We start from the raw sequence: 24,082 nt of genomic DNA, 5'->3' as shown, positions 1-24,082 counted from the left end.
ATGGCCTCCCCGCACGGCGGCGAGGACCCGGCTCTGCGGGAGCGAGTGGCAGCGCTGGAGGTGGACCTGGGCGCCTGCCGCGAGCAGTTAGAGCGGACACAACGCCGGTTGCGCTTCACCGAGCGCCTCTACCGCGAGGCGCGGGAGCGCAACGAGGCGCTGAGGAGACAGGTAGGCCCCCGCCCAAGGAACCAGCTCCCTCGACCCTCTCTTCCTTTCCGGGCCGGGCAGCACGCGGCCGCAGCCCTGCCAGGTATGGCTGCCTTCATACCCCCGAGTGCGTGCTCCGTCCTCCCTACTGTGCTTGCTTACTCGCCTAGGCGTGCCGCCGTTGTCCGGGCGCAGCTCTTCGGCAGGCGTGTACCGGCTCCCCGAGGCCCGCCGGGCTCTCCTGGCCTGGAGAAATCCAGCGAACAGAAAAGGAAAGCAGCCTTTAGCCATCACACTCTAGACTGTGGGCTTGAATTTGCTGCCCCGAGTCAACGTTTGCCCTGACAGGTAGTGGTGGTGGAAGAGAGAGCAAGTTGGGTTTCAGAGTTAGAAAGAAAAACTGATTTAGCAGAAAGAAGGATGCTTCATAAACAAGGTGAGGTAAAGGAATAGTGGAAGAAGTGTCCCACGTTGTTTATAGCAGAATAGGGAATTCTTGTAAATGCCACAATTTGCCACCACAGAACAGTGGTTATTGCTTCAAATCCAGCTTTCTAGGGTGGGCATCTTAAAAATAACCTTGGTCAAGTTTTTATTTGTACTTCCAAGTGTTTGCCTTTATTATTATATCCTTTGTGAGCAAAAATAGTATTTTTCATTATGCCAGCCATTCAAGTAGAAAGTGGACTCCTCCTAAACAAACTTCAGTTTAAATACCTATGATGCAGTGTTATTTTGTTTGAGATATTAAGAAATGTAAAATAAACTGATGCACTTTTCTGACATAGACTCCTAAAATGCAGTGTTGTGTTTTGTAACATGCTATTGTTGTTTCAGGTTGAAGATCTTACTAAGGAAATTGATAACAGAAAGGAGAAAAATACATCTAGCATAGCAGTACAAACAGAGGAGTATGCTGCGTGGTCACAAGCAGGTAGAGAGGGTGGTGATTGCTCAAATAGTCATCTACAACAGTATCTTATTTTGACGTTTTTAAAATACATTTCAAGACTATAGCTGCATTAAACGTGGTAACCATATATTATCTTTTCAATAATTTTCTATTTACTTACACCATTCCTTTTAGAACAGGATAAAGTGCAGCATGGACTGTAGCAATGTCCATGCCGTAGCAGTCCATACATAGCACATATGTATTTTACCAATTTTGAAAGCATGTTGAAGCAAGGTATAATTTGTTCAGTAAGAGTTGAGTAAATTCAGAGCAGGAATAATTGATTTTCATTAGGGTATTCACTTGCATGAATTGTCAGTTTAAGATTTAGGATCCTTAGACCACATTTTGTGAAATATTAGTTTGCTAATTTATGCCCCTTTAACTTTTTTCCCCCCTGCAGATTATTACTATTACGAAAATTATGATCACACTGATACTCAGGATTGTGCATCTGAACTGCCAGTGCAGTACAATCATGAGGCTGAAGGCACTGAGCATAACAGCACAGAGGACTTGCGGACAGATATTGATACTTCTTCAAGGATGGATAGCATCAAAGTTACTGATGGTGGAGAAGAGGAAAATTTCATCCAGACATCACAGGTTATAGAACCATTCAGGGTTTTACCAATTCTGAAGTTAGCACTTCATTAGTATTTCATCTTATTTAAAAGCTAAGCTTTTTTTGTCTTGATGGTATTGCATGACATGATTTTTTTGGGAAGGCCTGGTGCTCATGTTAACAAACAGACATTGTTGTGTTTTGAAACTAGTTGTTTCTGTAGTATGTTCCAGCAAGTATGTATGTAGTAACTTGCTCCTAGATTTTGTGGTTTGGTTTTTGTGGGTTTTTTGTTTGTTTTTAAAGGACATTCTAAGATGTGTCCTCCATTGTCTGGAACTCTGGCATTTATTTTTATCAGCAGGCTATGTTCAGCATGGCTGTGGTGACTTAAAGTGTAACTTTTTGCTTTCCTTCTCCATTGATACAAGGTGGCAGTGTATAAGAAAAAGTTAAGAGTGTTTTATTTGTTTATTTTATTGTGAGTTGTTTTTCCCTCTACTATCCAGCCTTCTTTCGGATCACTTCATTTCAGTCACTGACGTGCTTTTGTGCCTTAGCATCTAGCAGCTGAAATGAAATGGAGAGCAGAAATCTGTTCTAGCAATGTATTGAGAGATACTATGCATATTTTGATGTAAACCGCTTTTGAATGAAGGTTGGGGAAAACAACAGGCATGGAATGAAGTCTTGTTCCCATTGAAATCAGTAGAAGTTTATTGGTAAATTACAGCTTGATTTTTGCTTTCTTGTTTAATAATACTTCTTGAAGCAATCAAGTTTGTAGAGCATGGGTTAATTTTATTTAAAATAGGACATTGTAAAATGCTAAAGAAATAAGGAGGTTCTTTTTAGATGAAATTTTGATTTCTTTATGGTATCAGGAAACAGAAGATACTTCAGTGCCAGAGGGTTCTTTAGCAGAGAGCTTGAGAGCTGCTGCAGAGGCTGCTGTTTCACAAACCGGATTTACTTATGATGAAAGTACAGGATTGTACTATGACCATAGCACTGGATTCTACTATAATTCGGTAAGGGTTGTTTTCAAAACCCTAGGCATTTTTTCTCTTGCAAAAGCTTAGCAGTAAAAGTCAATGTGAACAAAGAACTAAGATCCAAGCTGACTGTGATTGGAAATTGTTACTGAAGATGAATAATAATGGAAGCTTGCTAATTAGTTATTTATTCCAGCTGAACTACAGGTAGCAAGCTGAGACACCTCAGCTCTTGATTTCTTCTACTCCTTTAACTTCCTTGTCATTGTAGAAATTTTAGACTACGAAACAGCTTCAAGACTTTGAAAATTAAAAAATTTGAGATGAAAGATGACTTTTATATAGAAAAAGACAGTGCTGAACTAAGTCACTGACTTCTCCACAAAAAAAAGTTAAGAAAAGTACACAAAATACTTGTACTTGAGTACTGTTACCAACTAGTTCTATGCTAATGCAAAGAAAAGGCTTCTTTAAAACAAGTCAGATAGTGAATCACAGTTTCATAATGGTTAATTCCTGCTGTATGTTTTTAAGAAGACGGCTTTTGGGGAGGCTTTCTTTTTGTCCTGTGAGGGGTGTGTGTGTGTGTCTGTGTGTGTATGGAGATGCGTATCTACAGATGGATACATACATTGTCACAAATCCCAGTGGAACTACTGTGCTGAAAACGGGTTTTGTTTGCAGCATAACATTCAAATCAATTGAAAAAGAAAACAATGCATGTAGTGCACAGAATAATTATTTTCAGAGACATTTCTGGACTTAATTTTTAAAGTCTCAAATGACGCTGTTGGTTTTGGCCTAGTTTGTGAATACAGGGGAATACAGATTACAGTTTGTGGTACAATTACACAAAATAATATCTTTTCCTGTTCAGTAGCTATTCTTAATGATAGGAAATGTTCTTGTATTACTTTTACTGGCAAGGTTTTGGCAGTGGAGATGGGGGCTGCAGAGGCAACCTCTGAAAAGAGGGCAGAGGCTGCCGGAATGCACCTGGTTCCACTGAAGGCCACAGCTGAGCCCATCAGAGAATCTGGTGGTGCCTCTGAAAGCATATTTAAGAAAGTGCAAAACAGGGCAAAAGTATGTGGTTTTAGGTGTTTCTTTAAACAGTGTATTTATTGAGGTGATGAGAACATTCTTCTCTGTTTCTTACAAAGGAAAATCAACTGTATTATGATCCAGCAACTGGAATTTATTACTACTGTGATGTGGAAAGTGGCCGATACCAGTTTCATTCACGAGTGGATCTGCAGTCTTATCAGACCTCTGATACTCAGCACATCAAGGATAAAAAAGGGAAAAAGAAGAGAAAAGAACCGGAGCGAATTACTGCAAATGAATATAAGGTAACTTTAGAACTGGCAGACAGAAAATGCAAAACTTTTTTTTTTTTTTTCATGTTGGAATTTGTGGGTTCTGGGGTTTGGTTTTATGTAGAAGATGTATGCCTGTTTTCTGAAGCACTCAAACTTCTTTGGACTTTGTACTACAGCAGTTTGCTGACTTGTAGTTAGTGTTCATATAATTCTGTTGAGTAATTAAGCATGAAACTTTAAACTTGCATCCCCTCACTGTTTTTCAATGTTAGGTTATTACAATATAGCTGTATAGATCTCAATCTGTCTCTCAGCAAAGCTTGCTGATCATGAATTCAGGGCACTATGTGGACTGAATTAATACCGTAAATTCATTATGTCATAAATTCAGTGGTACCTCAGTGTCTTGGTTTTGAGTTTTGGCTTGGGGTTCTTTTTTTTTAATTGTTGGGGGTTTGTTTTATTCCTTTAAAATCGTGTGATGAATCAAAAATAGACCAAAAGTTTTGAAAATGCACACATCTACCACCCCTTCTTTGTGACTATATCCCAAAGCTTTTTTCACTGACATTTTACTGTATTTCTACCTTCATTTGACATTCATGAAATGTCTGATGTTCTAATTCTTTGCGTATTATGCTCTCCTATTTATAATCTGTTTGGTCAACATGGTTTTTTTTGGCCCATAATGTGTGGGTAAGCTACATTCTAATAAATGACTATTGTAATCAGCATGTATTTTAGGTGATAAAAAAATATAACTTCCTTTCTGTTGTTTTTCTGTTCCTAAGAAAGCATACCCCATAGTACATAGCGACTGCTTTGGAAAACCATTACTCCTAAACACCAAGTCTAATGTAACAGAGCTATTAATCATCAAGAAACATTTTCTTCATGAATGCTGCTACTGATGTTGAATCAACTTTATATAGTCCTATTCTGCAAATTTGTTTTATGACTTAAGATTTAATAGAAGATAGTTTTCTTTAATTTGCAGTGCTCCTTAATTTGCATTTTTCAGTGCTATAGCTTTACCATTGCATAATTTCACTATGTATGCCTCTGAAGCTGACTGGCTGAAATTAAGTTGGTGTACATCTGGACACTAACACTCTTACATAATTAAGCACCATCAGTACAGAGTTTTAAAATTTTGTATCAGGAGTGAGGTCCTCTGAAAGATTTGAAAATGGAAACTGTTTACATTAAGAACCAGTGAAAGTAGGTTAAGTCGTAGTATTGCTTCAGGCTGGAAAAGTCCTTCAATATGGATAGTGGTAGTTCATCCATTACAGATTTTCTAAATAGGTTGTGGCTAATGCAGAAACTTTTACTCTGAGAAAATGTTGTGTGAGCCATTCCTTCTGAAAGCTTGACACTTAGCAACATTAAGTGTAATGATCCTGTAGACTTGAGGGAGGAGCTAATGCAGTTGAAACTGGGGGTTTTATCAGCATCCAGTTCTGGGCACGCTGTAACTGCTGAATCAGCATTCTGCCACTCACAAAAGGCATTAATAGAGAACTTTATTCATCATGGAAAGCATCATGAAACGCTTATTGAAATAAATCTTTATCATAACCTATCTTAAACTAGGTTCTGTGATGAAAGCCAGGCTGGATGATTTAAAGCCAGGCTGGATGAGGCTCTGGCCAGCCTCACCTAGTGTGGGGTGCCCCTTCCCATGGCAGGGGGGTTAGAACTAGATGATCCTTGAGGTCCCTTCCAACCCTGACTAATTCTATGATTCTATGAACTGTTACATATTGACGTAAGTTGCCAAGTGTTTTTATGGAAGTTTTGTGGCATATGTAGCTTTGACCTAGCAAGTTACGTTGACTACTTTTGGGGATCCTATCGCAATCCATTTTTGTTACCTAGTTATACTAGAAATAGCTGCTTGTCTTTCACTCATTTTATATTGATAATTCATTATTACATAGATGGTCTTGTTAACAAATCTTTTGTGTGAAGCTTGTGCAGTGACAAGGTAGAAGGCAAACATCCACTTTTTCTAGTTTTTATTGATAGTAAACAGTGCATTGGTTTTTAATTTGAGAATAAATTAACAGGAAAAATAAAGCATTCTGTGCAGATCTGTGAACACTTAGTGAAGGTTAGTGTCAGAATCAAGGCCTTTTTTATAAAGAAATAAAGGGAGAATTCAAAGTGAAACTTAAAAGTTACTCTCCACCTTAGAAAAGAATGCCTTTTTGACAGTGCACTTCTATGTAAGTGCACTGTTAGAAAGTACCATAATGTCTTATTTTATGTAGCTGAGTTAAAACACTTTATTCTTGTTGTGTGGTTCCTAATTCTAAGAAATCTGTTCATTGCTTAAAAAGTTAAATTCAAATAAGATACAATATTACTGTTGTCCAGTTCAGTTTGTTATTGGTAAAGGCATTAATTAGATCATGCTGATTGTTGTATTATTTGTATCCTAAAACAAAACTAAAAATGCCTGGTGTTAACTAGATTTTTTGATTTGAAGTGCTGTTGGGTGATATGCTTTCCCACACACGTAATTTTCCACTCTCAACAAAAACATGAAAACTGTCCCTGAATATTTGTTAAATTATTAAAAATGTGACAGTTATTTTGAAGATTCGTAATCCATTACTGTTGTTCCCAATTGCTTTTTTAATAGATTATTAAATTGTTCTGCTAGTCTGAAAAATATCTCCAAACATTACCTACTTTCTTGGCCAAAGCAGATTTTACTCAACTCACTTTTTCTACAACCGGTAGAAGTAGGAGAATGATTTTGTTTATTGTCTAGTTTGCAGACCACCCATGGCAGTAAATAAAGCAATGTTAGGGTGTAGTTCTGAGAATATGTTGCACGTCCACTAAACATTATTACTCCTGGATGAAGGTAAGGTGGTTTATAATAATACTCACTTGAAACAGAAGAGAATGAACAGTAGTTACAGAACCTCAAGTACATAAAACACTTGTTAAACTTGTTTTCTTTCCTTTTCAGATGCTTAGTATTAAATGTTGCCAAATACAATAAATAAAGAAATCTAGTACTTGCGTGGGTGATTATCACAGCAAATATTTCTACATTGTCTGTGCTCATGAGATCTCACCTGGAGTACTGTGTATAGATCTGGAGCCCTCAGTATAGGAATCATGTGGACCTGATGGAGAGGGTCTAGAGGAGGGCCATGAAAATGATCATGGAGTTGGACCACCTCTGCTACAAGGACAGGCTGAGGCAGCTGGGGTTGTTCAGCCTGGGGAAGAGGAGGCTCCAGGGAGACCTAACAGCAGTCTTCCAGTACCTGAGCGGGGCCTACAGGAAGGGTGGGGATAGTCTGTTTACAAAGGCCTGCAGTGACAGGACAAGAGGCAATGGCTTCAAACTAGAGAGGGGCAGATTTAGACTGGTTATCAGGAAGAAGTTCTTCACTATGAGGGTGGTGGAGCACTGGAACAGGTTGCTCAGGGAATGTGGTTGAGGCTCCTTGCCTGGAGATACTCGAGGTGAAGCTCAACAAGGCCTTGGGCAACCTGATCTAGTTGGGGATGTCCCTGCTGACTGGAGGGAGGTCAGACTAGATGACCTTTGGAGATCCCTTCTGGCTTGGGCAATTCAATGATTCTGTGATTCTATTGATAGTTTATAGTTTTTACAAAAATGGTATGTGATTTTTGAATGACTTAACTCTATTTAAACCAAGTTAATACCTTGTTAATCTAAAAAAGATTGTAACTAGACCAATGGGTTAACTCTCTGTTTCTGGTCATAAGAGAGTTCTTTAGTTGTGGTTTAGTTTGTATCTATTTGTATCCTTATTTGTATCCTTCCATGCAGGTTAGAGAATAGACTCTGTGCAGCAGGGATCACGTAATTCTACTTATTTTATTGGGGTCATTAGAAGTACATGGTGAAATTTAAATGCAGGATCTGATGTAAGCCTTTTTTCCTGAAAATATTTTTACAGTTTATTCTTAAACTACTGTCTTAATTTTATTCCTCTGTAGTGCTATAATTAACTACTGCCATATTCTTTTCCACTACAGTTACATGCTAGCTACTTCTCAAGGAGAGCCAAAAGTTTTTGTGGCATTTCCCATAGAACTCTAGAATTAGTAATTTTTTTTTACTAATTTTTTTTTTTTATCACATATAGTTTACTTTTTGCAAATATTCATCCCATCTTTAGGTACGTCATTTGGCACAAACCATGGCTAATCTGAAGATTTCTTCTTTTGGATTGGCAGCTTCTGGTAAAGGTAGAGTTGAGACAACAAACACATTAGTCCATGGATGTTTACCTTTAACCTTGACAGTTTTATTAAAGGAAAAATATTATCTAGTAGTTGATGTTTAGATGTCTACTTTCATAAACAAATTAATTTTTTGAAACTCTTTGACCAAAATCAATTCATCGACAAATTAACTTCAAATACATTTGAAACACTGTATAAAAACATCTGAAGAAAACTTGGATGACATTTTAGAATATTTGGGAAGAGACATACTTAGCATCACTGTATTAAATGCAGAGTGTCCTGACTTAAACTACCTATTGTTTAGTAAAACAAATTTGTTTCCTATAATTCAGAGCTGTTCACCAGTACATAAAACTGCTCTTTATGATCTAGGAAGAGCTTTTTCTGGATTTTAATTTTTTTTTCCATTGGAAATTTTGAGTATTGTGTAGGGTGAAGCTAGTAACTGAAGCACTTGTGAAATGGTGCTAACAAGTGAAACCTTAATCATCTGAGTAAAAGAGCTATTTTAATGGTTTGAAAACAGTTCTTTAGTAAAATACTAGTTTTCAAATTAATGTTTCAGAATGAGAAAGTCAGTGCTAAAGATCAAATATTCAGTCTTTTGGATGAGTGTTGCTAACCTGTGATTCCATTAATTCACCTACTGAACCTCAAGCAAACCAACAAGCAACAGACTGCACGTTTATTGGCGTGTTTTGCATAAAAGAGATATATTTAGAAAATAGTGCAGTTCAAACATTGTATTTCTTGGAGGTGAGCTAATTATGCTCAGAATTTTTAAGTTCTAATTTTGTAAGAATGCTGAAGAACTGCATAAGCACACATATTGATCAGGCAGAATACAGAAGAAAGTGAGGATGGTAAAGACGAAAAGTACCTTGCTTTGTCACAGTAAGGCAAAAAGCATAGTTTATGCTTAAAAGACTTTTAAATTTTCATTAAAAATTTCAATGACTAAATCATTCATGCATTTCAGAAGGTCCTTTTCATTGGTAGCTTGTAGCCTAGTTTATAAAGCAAAAATATCCATTCTAGTCACATGAGCATCAGTTGTAGTTCTTACAAGATCACTTATCATGGGATACATAAAAATCCTTATTTGACTTGCAACTTTGGCTGGCTTTGTCAGGGATGTGGAAATATGAGCTGTCTGAACCCTGTAATTAAGAAAATAATTGATTGTGGATCAGATTCGTCCTGCCTCTCAACATACGCTTAGAGGAAAGACAGGTCATGTGGTTAGAGTGAGCACAAACTTGTGTACTTTTGTGTGTTCTGTCGTGAGTTTGGGATGAATCTAAGTACACTGCCATTGAGAAATAAAGTGCATTGCTAGTATTTGTTAGGTCATTCAGCATGGTATTAATGGGTATTTTGTTTACTGCCAGTTTCTGGGGTTTAAGGAGTGGCTGTATGGAGGCAAGGTATTAGGTGCTGCTTGCATAGTTACACTTTTACACATGCTTCATATGTTCAGTGTTACTACTGGAAAATTACTTGTTCAGCACAAGACCTCTCAAGTGCTTTAAGAATACATTCAGTATCCTGTATCATCAAGATGTGTATTTTAATACTGATCTGTGAAACTGAAATGCTTAAAATCCCTATTATTTAGGAATGCAATTTTAAAATCTTCAATTTTGTACAAGGATTTATTTTTAAATGAGAAGATTACATTTTATCAGTACTTAACTATTTAGAGTTGCATTTGGTTTTTGGTGGGTTTTGGTTGTTGGTTTTGGGTTGGGTTTTTTTTTCTTAACAATTTATTGCAGTAATAATGGAAAAAATACAGAAATTGCTGAGAACAGGCTTAACGGTCATACTGGCAGAATGTATGTACAGAATCCTTCGTCACCTTATAAATGTTTTTTAAAATTCCCGGAAAATGTAAATTTTCCACACAGAACAGAGTCTACTGTTTAGTAGCCAAGCTTTGAAATAACACCTTATTATTTTGTAGCATAGAATACCTGAAGTGGTGCCAAAACAAAGTACCACTGGATTCACAGTGACAAAAGAATTGAGTGGTTGGAGCATTATACTTGGACATCAGTGCATCACAGTCATCTGTTGCTTTGCCTCGATTTTGATTTGAGCAGATCATTTAGTTTCTCTGTTTTCAGATAAGAATAGTAAAACTTCAGTAGCTCACAGTATTAATGGAAAGAAATAGCAAGATGCTCTGTAACCCTAAATATATGTTGTAATCAATCTGATACTGAACATTAATATAGACAAATACACTGAAAAAATAATCTATAAAAGCAAGAATCAGAGTTGTCAAAAAGATTTCTAATGGAATTAGTAATGTCTGACATGTCTGACACTGTAGACTTACTTTTGGTAATATTACTATATCTCATTTAAAATAACATAAGGCAGTGACCTTGTGACTTGGTCCTTCCTCATTTTCATACTTAGAGGATTCAAGGAGAAAGGCACAAGTGCATTCCAGAGAAACCCTAAGCAAACTGATAATTCTTCAGTTAAAGCATAAGGTCTTCAGAATTTGAGAATTGTTGACTTACTGAAAATGCTCCAAAAATGTATTGTAAAGCCCTATCCAAGAGCCTGACTGCTGGGATGAGAGGAATTTCTGTGGTTTACAGGTCTGCCACTGATGAGTTATTACAGTTCTGGAAAGTGGGTCTGCTTTCATTTCTGTTAGCATTTCAAGATACATAAATCAATATGAATGTAAAATGCTCTTACGAAAGCTTACTGAAAAAAGTCAGAAGTTTTTTAAGTTCTGTGTTGCAATATCTTGTACGGTTCAGGGCAAGTGAATGTATTCATTCTGAATCTAACACAGCAAATAGCTTGAAACCTGAGAGTTTTTTTAAATTTAATTTTTAAAGCCATTTGTGGTGTTCTTTGTTTTTTCTTCCTTTTTTTTGTGTGGATTTTTTGCTCTTCTTTTTAAGATGGACATCAAGGCTATTGGACTGTTACATTTTCAAGTTACTCTGTCAACATTAGTATGAAACTTTAGATTTCTCAGTTAATAAACTGTTGCTGATCTTTTTTTCTGCTGATGAAATCAGGCAGCAATGGAAGAACCTGCAGAGATCTAATCTGTCTGGTGTTCAGTGCAGAAATACATTGCAGTAGAAAATGGATTGCCAGTAGAAGTGTTTCATGTAGCATAGTTTATAAAGTTATCTAGAGTATTTTGATGAACAGCTTTGTTGAAGTTGAAAATTTGAAAGGAGGAGGAACAGGTTAGTCAAGCATGAGTGGGCATTTCAGATATTCTGGACAATTGTGGAAAAAATGGGAAGACAAAGGAGGAAGATAAGATCAATTGTGGAAAACTTTTAAGCAAGTTGTGAGTTTTGAGTAAGAGGGACAAAAAACAGTGTCATAAAGGCAAAGCTGGAAAATATTCAAGATGCTGTTGTAAAAGTTTGAAAGCGAGGACAAGGATCTTAAGTTTTGTGAGAAAAGAGGAACATGTAAAATTTAGAAGAGTAGTGCAATTATGCTTTCCCAAATCTGTCATGAGACTTGTAAGATGAAAAAATATTTCTGATTAAATGTTCCATTGACTGCATGTGCAAAAATTTCTGGAAATGTAACTATTTCTTAATGTGAAATTAGTTCTTCCTCTGAAGAATTTACTTCGAGGCTGACAGCAGACTTGAAAGTAACTCAATCTGTAAAGAATGTAACATTCTGTAACTCCCCCCCAGGATTTGGACACAGAAGAGCAGAAATCATCTAACAGTCTGAATTGCTTTTTCACTACTGAGCAAGTAAGTTCTACTGAAGAAGAAGAGTCTCCAAATACAAGGAAGAGGACTAAAGTGGACACAAGCCCACAAAACCGTCTAGCAGCCAAAGAATCAATTCGTACAGACAGTATAAATTCACATTCATGCAAAAGTACACAAGATATTGCAGCATATACAGATGACAGTAGAACAGCAGATACAGAGAGTGAGCCAGAAGAAGGTGAAATTACAGATTCAGAGTGTGAAGCCTACAGCAGTGAGGATGAAGTAACAAGTGAAGAAACTGCTGATTCAGAAGATTCAGAAAATGGAGGTGAATTATTGTGGCTTATATGTATGATATCACTATATTTTTCCAGGAGCCCATTAAGGACAAAGTACAACAAAAGAGTTTGGCTAATTAAAAAAAAAAATAAAAGGCATTGTCACTGGAGATACTTTGAATTACAATGTGCTATAAGTTAACAGCATTTGGTTCTTTCTCTTGATTTGCACTGTGGCCAGAAATAGGCAGTGGTAAAGCTGCTTTTGTGAAAGCTATGTAGGGGTATGTGTTATGTTTGTGTAGGAACTAGTGGCAAATTAGGATTTGTTTAGGTTAGGATAATGACAGGAAAAAGTAAGTCTGTTGCCAGAATAGAAGTTCTAGTACAGAACTCAGAGTAATTCTGTGTATTAACTCTATTCCATTAATGTGTTATTTCTGATACTGTTCATAAACATTCGTGTATAATTCAGTGTAAGATCTGTATACTGTGTGAAAACGACAAACATGGAGTGGTCAGTATTATTCAAAATCCTATTTTGTGTGTATTCCAGTTGCAACACGTTAGTATAGAGAGTAAACCTGGAAGTAACCTGTGAAAAGCTTAATGCAACCAATTGAAACTGTGTATGCAAAGGCTATTTCAGATTAGAGTGAAATACTACCTACAGGAGTTTGTGTTGCAGTCTGTACACTTCTTACAGTCAGTTTCCTCTATTTTCATTATTTTACTTAACTACTCAGATGCTTTTGGATTAAAATTCCTTTTCTCATAATCAGTTTTGCAGTAATGCTGGAGTAATAAAAAATGGAGACAGTTTTTTTTTTTTCCTCCCTAGTACCTTTTGAGCTAATGTCTTTCCATTTTACTGTGTCTATTCCTGAGATCGTTGTAGACTGCTTCTGCAAATGGACATCCAAGAACAGAATTCATACAGCTGTTCAAATGTAATTACTTCACAGATACCAAGGGAAAAAAAAGCATATGTTTATCTATTGTTTTTCCTTATCTGTATGGGTACATAGTGCTAGTAAGTCTAAAAACTAGTAAAAAATACATTTGACCTATACAACTTTGTATTTTATGATTTCTATGCATTAGGTTTGTGATGTGCAACAAAAAGTTGCTGTCTTTTCTCAAAGTAAAACTGCATTCTAATCTGCTATGGCTAATGGTCTATACATTACAACATACTAGTAAATTCTATGAATGTAGTTGTATTCTGTTGCTGTAACTAAATAGTTATACACATGTAAATAACCAGAAATTAGGAAAACGTTTTTAATATAGTGTAGTCAGAAAGGCTTTAAAACAGTAGTCTCATCAAAGTTTTCTCTCAGATGTGTTTATACATTTTTTTCTGAAAGTTGTATAGGATTCAGCCAGATAATGGCTACCTGCGTATCAGTTGTGTGAAAGCTATGGACTGTAAGAGAAAAACGGCATTTTGTTTGAACTGATTTTTTTTTTTTTCCCACAATTATAGATGAAGAAAAGATCTGGCCTCCTTGTATCAGAGTAATTGTAGTAAGATCACCAGTTCTACAGACTGGATCACTTTACATTATCACAGCTGTGAAACCTGCTACAATTGGAAGGTAAAAATTTAATTGTTCTCTATATTGGAAGCTATCTCACGTTGAAAGCTGTGGAAGCCACTCAGGATTGCTTGTCCTAGTGTGCAGCACTTGTGAAACACTCTAAGTTAGCCCACAGTATTATGTCACATAACGTTCTTGCTTTGATAGCAGCATATGCAGTTAATGTAACTCAGCAGTAGTGAAAATTTGTTAGTGATAGCTTGATCTTGTGTCTGAGTCCTAATGGCAGTGTAGCTGCAACTCATTCTTTGAAAGCTTTTGTTTTCTAAAAAGTAAATAAACTTTTCTTTCTGGGCAACTAAGATAAGTTTAATTAAATGTTTTAAGATCACAAGGAAGCATATCCTAGGCTTCTCACACATTCAAATTCCAGTAGTGTTGGTTCATCATTTTTGAACAGTAAACTGGGTTTTGTGCTAACCTGTATTCTTCTGTTATCAAATAAAGTCTGGGTAACCCCCCTGCCAAAGCAGTATCACCACACAAGAACACATCCGGGGTGACTTTGAAGTGGTGACTTTCTCCGGAGAAGGAGACTCCACAACCTCTGTGGGCAGCCTGTGCCAGTGCTCCGTCACCCTTACAGTAAAGAAGTTTCTCCGCATGTTAGGTTTTATCTATAAACCTAACATGCGGAGACATCTTAACAGCACATCTTTATTATATGTTCACTGCCTTTTATATACAGTTTATAGATGGAAGAAGGTACCTGAAGCAAGTCTTCACATTTGCAACATAAAAAACAGTGGTACACATCTATAAAGTTCCATAATAGCTCAGAAGAGAAATAGGCTATTAAGATTCAACTGAAATACACCTTTTGTAAGTTACATACTAGACCTATTTCTGCTTTGTTGTGATTTATCCATCACCTTTCCTTTCCAGAGAAAAAGATGTTGGACATACGCTTCAGATTCCTGAAGTTGGAGTCAGTAAGGTAACTTGTTTTCATCTGCTCAGCATATGAATGAAACTTTAGATTTTATGGTGTTATAGTTTGCAAAATCTTAAGTATTTCAAAGAACTTGTAGAAGGAGATGTGGGTTTAGCTGCATTTGAAGTTAGAAAAAGGAAAATGTACATAGTAATTTACAGAACAGGAATGCAACATGAACAACTGTGATTTCAGTCTAGAAAAGCTAAATAAAAATTCACAGTGTAATACATAGTAAAAAAACTTTGGAGTCTTGACTTTTTTAATTATCAAACTTGAGGAAAACTTTAGTCTGTTAAGTACTAATGGCATATAAAAGATTGATGTCAACTAGGTAAAACTTGTCATAAAATAACCTAGTCCTTCCAGTTGAGGTCAGAGCAACAGGTTTTATTTTTCTTCAAGGCAACTGTGTAAACATGTTAAGTGATGTATAGGGAATTTAAAGATTAAACAGAATTTCAGTGACAGATTGTAATGAAAAAAATTTCTTCTGGTGAAGAAATGATTAAGATACATTATGTGCTCTGTTTTGCTAACTACTTTAACACAGATCATAAACACAGCACTTTCAGTTAAAAAATGCAGCTGGACAAAGACATCATCCAAAAAATACTGCAAATGCATGTATCTGAAATATGCTTTATTATATCTGTTCCAGATTATAATTTTGATTGATCAGCTGTGTAATTCTTACTGAACAACTTCCAAAGCAAATCTTTCCTTGCTATTAATGCCTTTTTCAGGCATGCATTTGAAACTGAGTGCATAAAGAAGCCAGAAGGCTTTTATTTTCCTGTAATGTTTAGTACTTCATGGGTACCTGAGTGTTTATCTGCAAAGTGAAATAATTTCTTACATAAGGAGTCAAACACAGGAAGATAAATGACAGATTCGTAGAGACAAAGTTAACATTTTTTTTCAGTGTTGATATTTAATAGCTGTGCACCACTTAGGCACTTGCTTTTCTTGAGTGTAAAATGAAATTCAAAACAAAGCTACAGCCTTCAGATTTAGCATCTGTAGAAGTTTGGGTTCACTCGATGCAGTACAAGAGAGGTAGAAATTAAATTAATTACTAGTCAGTCTCCACCTAATGGTGGAGTAGTTCTGTTATAAATGGCAGCTAACCTACAAAATACTTATTACTGAATGCAACATTTACTGTTGCACAGATAAGATACTTGGCTTTAAATGAACACTTGTTCCCAGATTGACTCTTGGGTTTTTTTCTCCATTAGAATAAAATTGAAATAATCACTTTGTTAAACTTCTGATTTTTACTGGAACTCTCAGTAGACTGCAGAATTAGACTGCTAGTCTCAGTATCAGGATACAGTTACAGCATCCTGGGCATTAAGATGCAGGTGAAGGTTAACTGAATGAAATTTACAAAAGCCTGGCATTTAAGGAGCTATTTCCAACATGGAAGACCAAGTAACATGAAGCTGTAGAATGAAATCAGATTTATTTATTTGAATGAGAGAAGACTGTAGAATGCTGTAACACTTAAAAAACACCCAGCCTTTTAAGAGCAGCTAAAATGCTGTATTACTGAATCTTGTAGTCCTTTAAGTAATGCATACTTGCCACATTAGAAATACATACTTTTTCAGTACTGAATCACTTTGTAGTTAAAAGCTGTATTAGTATACTGTAGTTCATGCTACTATTGTGGCTCATTCATTGCATTTCACATGGATGAAATCACAAGGTGTAGAACACAGTAGTAACTTAGATTACCAGAGCCACGCATTTAAAAGGCCTTCAAATAAATTCTGAAATCCTTATAATAGTATATATGTTGTGAAGTATTTGCTTAATAAGAACATTTCACTTAGGGTTCTATTTATCAGTTCCATGCAGAAGTGTATTTTGACCATGATTTGCAAAATTATGTTCTCGTGGATCAAGGCAGTCAGAATGGAACAGTTGTTAATGGAAATCAGATTCTCCAGGTGAGTACCTGTTATAGTGCTCTGTACACTGCACAGAGAACTGCAGTCTCCTGGTTGTTTTAACTATGTTATGGCAGATCACTAACAATGTCATTGCATGGCTTCTTTGATGCATCAGTCTCTCTCTTGGTTCCCTTCATGTTTTCAGGGCCACTTACAATACTTCACATTCGATTTATATTTGCAAAAATCCACTACCATTGCAGCTGATAGCGCAAAATACCCACTGTAGTTAGATACTTGCCTGAATTTGTGGGACCAAACTGCATTAATAAATTATGAGCAGTATTCATGCAATAGAGTTTGTGCTCTTAGTAACTAGGTAACATCTGACAGAAACTTTCTTTTGCTGTAGCCTAAAACAAAATGTGATCCCTGTATCTTGGAGCATGGAGATGAAGTGAAGATTGGTGAAACTGTGCTTTCATTTCACATACATCCGGGCAGTGATACTTGTGATGGATGTGAACCAGGACAAGTCAGAGCGCATCTTCGCCTGGACAGGAAAAAGGAGTCTTCTGGTTAGTAATGTGATAATGGGCTATGTGGCTTTTTACTTTATAAACATAACAATTACTTCAGTTTTCTTACCATTTTCCTGTCAAGTGGGAATAGTTCTATAACACATGATGATGTATTTTCTTCTTGGTCTGTGTGTCTGTGTAATCATGTTAGAATAAAAATTCTCGTGTTTGTCTCATGTTTCAAAACAACAGTGTAAAGTTATTAATTAGAGATTCAATCCTGTGTTATTCCTTTCAGTTGGTCCAGCACTTAGCAAAGAAGAGAGAGAGTTAGTCAGAAGAAAAGCATTAAAACAAATACGGGTAAAATATGGTTTACAGGTGAGTTTACAGTAGAATTTGATTAAATGTTTGCAGTCTCCATCTATTTTGTGATTCCTGTTTTAAGCCATAAAATTAAGTGAATAAGTTTTCAAATGCCCTCTAGCTCAAGCCTGTCAGTTTAACTCATCTTTTTTTACACTCCTAATTATTTACAAACCTCTGCAGAGACAGATTATGGTAGGAAAATCCATTTTGCCATAGGAGAATGCCAAGATGAATGTACAGGCTACCTATTATATATAAGTATTCAAAACTATTCAAATTACTCATTTATTAGAGATTATTTTAACTATATTACCTCTGCGTTTGTGTAGTAAGTATTTGTGTAGGAAACAGAAGGCCATAATTTATTTTAAATTCTTCAGCTACCAAAATAATGTTGATACAGAAGACACATGCTTAGTTCTGTCATTTGTTCTGAAGAAACAGTTGCTGAGGAACAGGCTAAATGTTTAAACAAAAAGCTAGTGGCATGTACATACGGTTTTCTGCTAAATACGGAGAGATTGATTCTTCTTACCAAAAGAATATTTTTCACAGCCTCTGTGAAATCAGTGTATTTGGCAATATTACATTATGTGATGATGGCAATAACATACCTCACCAAGGTATGGCTGTAAGGTAAGAATCTAGTTAGATGAGTACTATAGATTTTTTTGTTATAAGGTTTAGAATCAATAAAGTAGGCTGAAGCTGCCTTACTTCTGGAGGGAAGCAGTGAAATTATCAAAAATAAAGGATTTAAAGCCCTCTTTCTTTGTCCTGATGGAATTTAATTTTCTTACAAAGAACACAGAGTATGAAGACAACAAAGCAGTAAAGAATCCGAAGTACAAAGACAGAGCAGGAAAACGGAGAGAGACAATTGGAAGTGAAGGAACCTTCCAGAGAGATGATAGTCCAGCTTCTGTTCACATGTAAGTTTGATTTGGGGGAACATGAATCTTCAATGAATCTTAAAAAGTGATAAAGTTAAGTGTCAGTTTGATACTAGGATACAGTTTGTTGATGATGAATTACCTGTATATAATGTGTTAGAGCTAGAAAATGGTGAGCTATTCTCGCTTCCCAGTTCATGTGATCTTTTTACTAACTGAGCTTCCATACTTCCATTCAATGTGGCAGTAAGGATGCATCAATCGCTTCCTTACCAACTTGAAAAATAAAGGAACTCCTCAGCTGCAGTATCAACACCCCTAATAGTGTCTGGTTTCCAATTTCAGGGGTTTTATCCAGTCCCAGTAATTGTACATGTGCATCTTCTTTCACTGACAATATCCAGGCTACCATGAGACACGCATTTACATAGTCTTAAATTACAATCTTGCTCCTCATTTATTCCTTCGTTTCTGTAGTTATAGTTGGGATGGTGTGCTTTTTTTAAGAAGCATGAACTTGTAGGAGCTCCTAAATTAGTAAAAGGAAGTGTAAGACAATGAAATTTGTGCACTAGGATGATTTGGTAACGAGGTAGCAATACTGCTTTTTTCCTAGTGCAGTCACTTTCTACCCACCCATGCTGTATTTTTTTACTCCTTAAGTAAGCAAGTAGTTCAGAAGTAGTTTTAAGAAAGTTTATATTGACAGGAGGCTTGGAATAGCTTTGGTAACCTACTCTATTAATGGAAGAACTTGCAAAAGATAGCACTATCATCTTCTAAATAGCTTGTCACAGAAGTAGGAACATACAGTATTGAGTCCTGGTTCCTAGAGCAGCATATGCATGCACACTTCTGTCCTTCAGTATTTGAGTAGAGAGCATACTCTTTGTATTAACTCTTGCTTAACAGTTGTTTAAATTTTCTTCAAAGTGAAATCAGCAACAGCAACAAAGGACATAAAATGTTGGAAAAGATGGGATGGAAGAAAGGTGAAGGCTTGGGCAAGGATGGTGGTGGAATGAAAGATCCGGTAGGTCTTTCTGATTTTTATTTGTAGTGAAAGGGAACAGAAGTGTATTTGCAGTGCGATATGTCTTAACAGTAAGCCACTATTTACTGGAAACATTTCTAAATCCTGGTTAGGAAGGAATAATGACTAGTGGAGTAGTTTTGATTTTTTTTTTTTTTCAATGATTTTGCCCTTCAGTAGAAAGTTACACTGATGTCTGTATATGTTAGGAAACTAAGGGAAGAAAAACAGCTTCTAGCAGATGAATCAATAATCTAATATTTGAAAAGTCTGGAGGATCATAACTGATGTAAATTCAAGATGGGCCTATGGTGGAATTTTACACTTTTTCTGAGGGTGATCTAGCATGAAGTTCAGATGACAGGCCATGTAAGAGGAAAAGCTGGCTGAAGTCACTGTAGCCACTGAGTTTTGGGCTTCTGTGGCAGCCATGCCTACCTCCGTTTTTGTCACCAGAAGTGTGTTGTCTGTTGTCAGACTACACAGGGACCATACACTACTCAGTGAGGAGTCATTCATGGTAATGTTAGTGGCAGGTGAAATCATTCAGCACTCTAGATCATAGTTCATCATTTTAACAGTACTTTAAATGTCCGTGGATGATCTAGGTATATTACAGCCTTGAAGAGAAGCACTTGGGAGTGGAATTAGTATTGTAAAAATATTATTTATAATAAAGTATTTAGAGTATCTGACTTGTGTTTACAAGAGTATTTAATGTATTTGATAGATCCATCTTCAGATACACAAGATGCATGCAGGTTTGGGTACCAGTAAACCAGCCTCCATTGAAGATGTTCAGATCATCCAGAGCAAGAACAAAAAGAACTGGGATAAAGCAAGAGAAAGGTTTGCTGAAAACTTCCAAGAACCTAAATCACAAAAGGATACACCCAACATTATGCCTTGGGTTAGAGGGACTGTAAAGTGAAGTATCTCGTCCTACAGCAGGGTACTTCATGTGTGTAAATATTTGGGAGAGAATTTATTTTTATTCTTTTTTTCTTTTGCTAAAGCAGAAGTTTAGTGATATGTAAAATAGTTGTTGAGAAAATTATAAAGATTAACTATCATGTTATTTGGGTTTCTGTAGTCTTCATGCTTTTATAAAACTACATTTTTAATAATGGAGTTTAGAGGGATATTCAAATCTAAGTACTTGAAAGGGATTCTTACCCTAACCAGGAAGCTTCTTCAGATCTGTTTTTATACAGTTCTTCATGGAAAGTAAAACATCTGTTGAATTTAAATACAGCGCCTTTGACATTTGGACAGTAGTTTAAAAGCAAGGTAAAACAAACTAAGGACAAAAAAAATTCCCCTGAGCCCTAATAATAGTATTATATTGCCATTTCATCTTTTATGTTCGTTTGCCGTGAAAAATGCTCAGCAAGAGGTACACCATTCTTAAATTCATATGATTCAGTTACATGTCTACTAGTTACATGTCTCAGCTTACATTAAGGGGGGAAAAAAACCTTGTTTTAAACGATTCATCAGTATAGTTCAAAAGTACTGTACTTCATGAAATGAACTGCCACCATTGGTGAAGAAAACAGTGTTCAGAGAGAGCTTATAGCAAAATTTTCTTCTGTGAAGAACCTGAGATTTGTTTAGTAACTAATCTGTATCACACCTTTAAAAGAGGAGGTATGTTTAGAAAACCTGTGTCTGTGTGTATTATTTATCATCTTGTTCTGATACATCCATTGCTGGCAATGGAGTTTATGCCAGAAAAAAGTTCCAACCTACCAACTGCTTTTTGGTAGGGGTGGATTACCAAACTAATTCTAAAAGCTTGGTATTTATTGAATGTTCCTGAACACAATAAATCATTGTCAATTTAAGCAGTGTGCTTCTTGATACTGTCTTGTGCATAATTTGGATAGGGAGAACTTAATCCTGTTCTAGTGAAGTTAAAGTTCTGATAGTTGTCCAAATAAAGGAAGTAGTCTTGCCTGCCATCTTTTTTATCATGCAGGGAACTGCCAAGCACGGTTGTGTAAATCCAGGACAAGTTGCTAGCTATTTATCTTAACATTTAGATGCTGTGGTGGCTTGACCCTGGGTGTCCACCAAAGCTGCTGATAATCAATTTGGAGTAATGAGAAACAAACCCAAATCTTGGAACACCTGCTCTCCACCCCTCCTTTCTTTCCAGGCTCAACTTTTGATTTCTCTACATCCTCCCACCAGCAACACCTTGGGGGAATGGTAGATGTGGGGCTACAGTCAGTTCATCACATGTCTGTCCATCCACAGGCAGTCCTTGAGCATCTCCCCTGTGAAGAAAGACAGACAGCTGGGGCTGTTTAGTCTTGAGAAGACTCAGAGGGGATCTGATCAATGATAAATACCTGAGGAGTGGGTGCAGTAATAAGGCAAGGAACAGTGCATACAAACTTGAACATAGGAGGTTTCACTTCAACATGAGGAGAAACTTCTTCACAGTGAGGGTGACAGAGCACTGGAACAGGCTCCCCAGAGCGGTTGTGGAGTCTCCTTCTCTGGAGGCTTTCAAAACCCACCTGGATGCATTTCTGTGCAGACTACCCTAGGTGGTCCTGCTTTGGCAGGGGGCTTGGACTTGATAATCTCTGGAGGTCCCTTCCACCCTCTTTTAACATTCTGTGATTCTTCATGAACTGCTCCACTGTGGTTCACTTCCATAGTATGTAGAGCTTCAAGAACAAACTGCTCCAGGATGGGCTCCTCCAGTGGTCCACAGGTCCTGCTAGGGTCATGGTCCAGTATGGGCTTCTCAGGGAATTGCACCCTCCTTCAAGGATCTGCTTGCCTTGGCATGGGGTCCTTCATGGCCTGTAGGTGGCTGTCTGCTCCACCATTAATCTCCGAGGGCTGCAGGGAAATCTCTGCTCCAGCACCTAGAGCACCTCCTCTCCCTCCTTCATTGACCTTGGTGTCTGCAGAGTTGTTTCTCTCACATGTGCTCACTTCTCTCTTGCAGCTGCTGTTGTGCAGGTTTTTTTACCCTTTTTAAGTGTGTTACCACAGAAGTTGCTAGACCATTGCTGATGGACTCAGCCGCGGCCAGCAATAAGTCTGTCTTGGAGCTAGTTGGCATTGGCTGCTTTGAATGTGGAAGGAAGATTACAGCAGCTTCACACAGAAGCTACCCCTGTAGCCCCCCATGCTACAAAAACCTTGCCATACAAATGCAATACAGACACACACAATATAAAGCAAAAAAATCACTTGTTTATATCGTTAAAGCACACAAGTTTAACAACCTGAAGCATGCCTTACTTCAGCAGTATATGTTTGAAAATAGAGTTTTGCATGCTCTGCCTGCAGTATTGCTTTAATTGATACCAGTTCACTGTTTGCCTTTGTAAGCTGGCTTGGTTTTCTTTTTACTACTACAGTGATAACTGAATTTTTGGCTGACTGCTGCTGCATTTTTTTATATTGACTTCACATTTTTAGAGGCTATCTAACTGGAAAAAATCTTTATGGAACAGCTACAAGTGAAGTTTTAGTTCATCATGCATCTAAAAAGACTTCTGCTACTACAAGAAAGGATCAAATAGACTAAAAGAAAAGGTTTACCTTGTTTAAAAAAAAAAAAAGTTGAACATTGTGGTCTTCATATTAAACTGCAAATCTGTACCTTAGCTTTCCCTCTTTCCAATTACTAAAGAAACAGCTCTAAGAAAAGTCAGTCACTGGTCTATTGTTGTCTTGCAAAGTTGAAACTTTAAAGGATTTAACTGAGTTTGCATTTCATAAAGTTTTTTAAGTAAGGCATCATTTGACTTCTGGGAGAGGCATGGTCTCATGCAGTCAAAGGGTGACTGCTTTCAGTACTGCAGCTTTTCCTCTTTCAAAGAACAGTTCTATATAAAGGGTCAAAGCTTAGTCTCAGTTTAGTGTTGTGATAAATCCCCAATTACCCCTTGATAATATTCCAAATTTCCCTTGAAGTGGAAAAAGTGGTGCCATTAATACAGCATTGTTAACTGAAAAGAATCCTTATCAAGCAGTTGTGTGCTGACAAGAAGAGTGGGAAGATTTGAGCTAAGTGAGGCTTCTCATCCCCTAGTCTAGTGACCTCTTAGAAATTTCTAAGTACAAATGAGATGGAAGTGCCAAAAGGTGTGCAAGATTTATATGCAAATGCAGTACTGCTTTCCCTCATGTCAGGAGGGGAACATGAGTTGCCATTGCACTATCATAATTTTGGAGGCTATAACCAGTAAGATACAGCATAAAATTTAACTGTCTTACCTTCTCAGTCCTCCAAATATCCTATTGTCTTTTTTACCTTACAATATTTAATACTGATTGCTTACACAAGGCTGCTTTTATTTTATAAATCCAAAGTAAAAAGTTTAGGCAGTTTACTGTATAAAAATACTGATACTGAATCTTAAAGCTAAGAGTGACATTCCATTCATCAGTTTACATAAACTACTTTCTCTAGTCTTAAGAGTGAATTCTGCAAAGCATCAACTTTAAACATATTTCCGAAATGTAAAATAAACTAAGAAGCGTATGCTTGTATCTTCAGTGAACAACCCAGCTGTCAATTAAAAACAAGGAGCACATCCATCATTGAATGAAAGACAGTG

The 24,082-nt window shown here is 36.8% G+C and overlaps 1 protein-coding gene and 1 non-coding gene across 2 annotated transcripts; one reads left to right on the top strand and one right to left on the bottom strand.

Moving 5' to 3' along the window:
- Window positions 1-21,303, top strand: AGGF1 (angiogenic factor with G-patch and FHA domains 1). The gene is made up of 14 exons (XM_054397441.1): window positions 1-171; window positions 988-1,084; window positions 1,509-1,711; window positions 2,555-2,701; window positions 3,829-4,017; window positions 11,931-12,285; window positions 13,725-13,836; window positions 14,725-14,776; window positions 16,630-16,731; window positions 17,087-17,252; window positions 17,494-17,576; window positions 18,369-18,496; window positions 19,391-19,490; window positions 20,221-21,303. Exons 1-14 carry the CDS (start codon window positions 1-3, stop codon window positions 20,419-20,421), a joined length of 2,106 nt encoding a protein of 701 aa, XP_054253416.1. The 3' UTR covers window positions 20,422-21,303.
- Window positions 21,304-23,624: 2,321 nt separating this feature from the next.
- Window positions 23,625-23,753, bottom strand: LOC128979886 (small nucleolar RNA SNORA47). Its single transcript, XR_008489461.1, has one exon. It is a non-coding gene; the product is annotated as a small nucleolar RNA SNORA47 (small nucleolar RNA).
- Between the last annotated feature and the right edge of the window lie 329 nt (window positions 23,754-24,082).

Source organism: Indicator indicator, chromosome Z (assembly GCF_027791375.1).
Source record: "Indicator indicator isolate 239-I01 chromosome Z, UM_Iind_1.1, whole genome shotgun sequence".
Classification (NCBI taxonomy): Eukaryota; Metazoa; Chordata; class Aves; order Piciformes; family Indicatoridae; genus Indicator; species Indicator indicator.
This window is presented reverse-complemented; position numbering and strand designations above follow the sequence as displayed.

Excerpts from the sequence above, each read along its gene's own strand:
- AGGF1 (XM_054397441.1), top strand. The coding sequence starts at position 1 with ATGGCCTCCCCGCACGGCGGCGAGGACCCGGCTCTGCGGGAGCGAGTG. Across the intron at positions 16,732-17,086 it reads ATGGAAATCAGATTCTCCAG|CCTAAAACAAAATGTGATCC; the intron begins GTGAGTACCTGT and ends CTTTTGCTGTAG. Across the intron at positions 18,497-19,390 it reads AGTCCAGCTTCTGTTCACAT|TGAAATCAGCAACAGCAACA; the intron begins GTAAGTTTGATT and ends TTTTCTTCAAAG.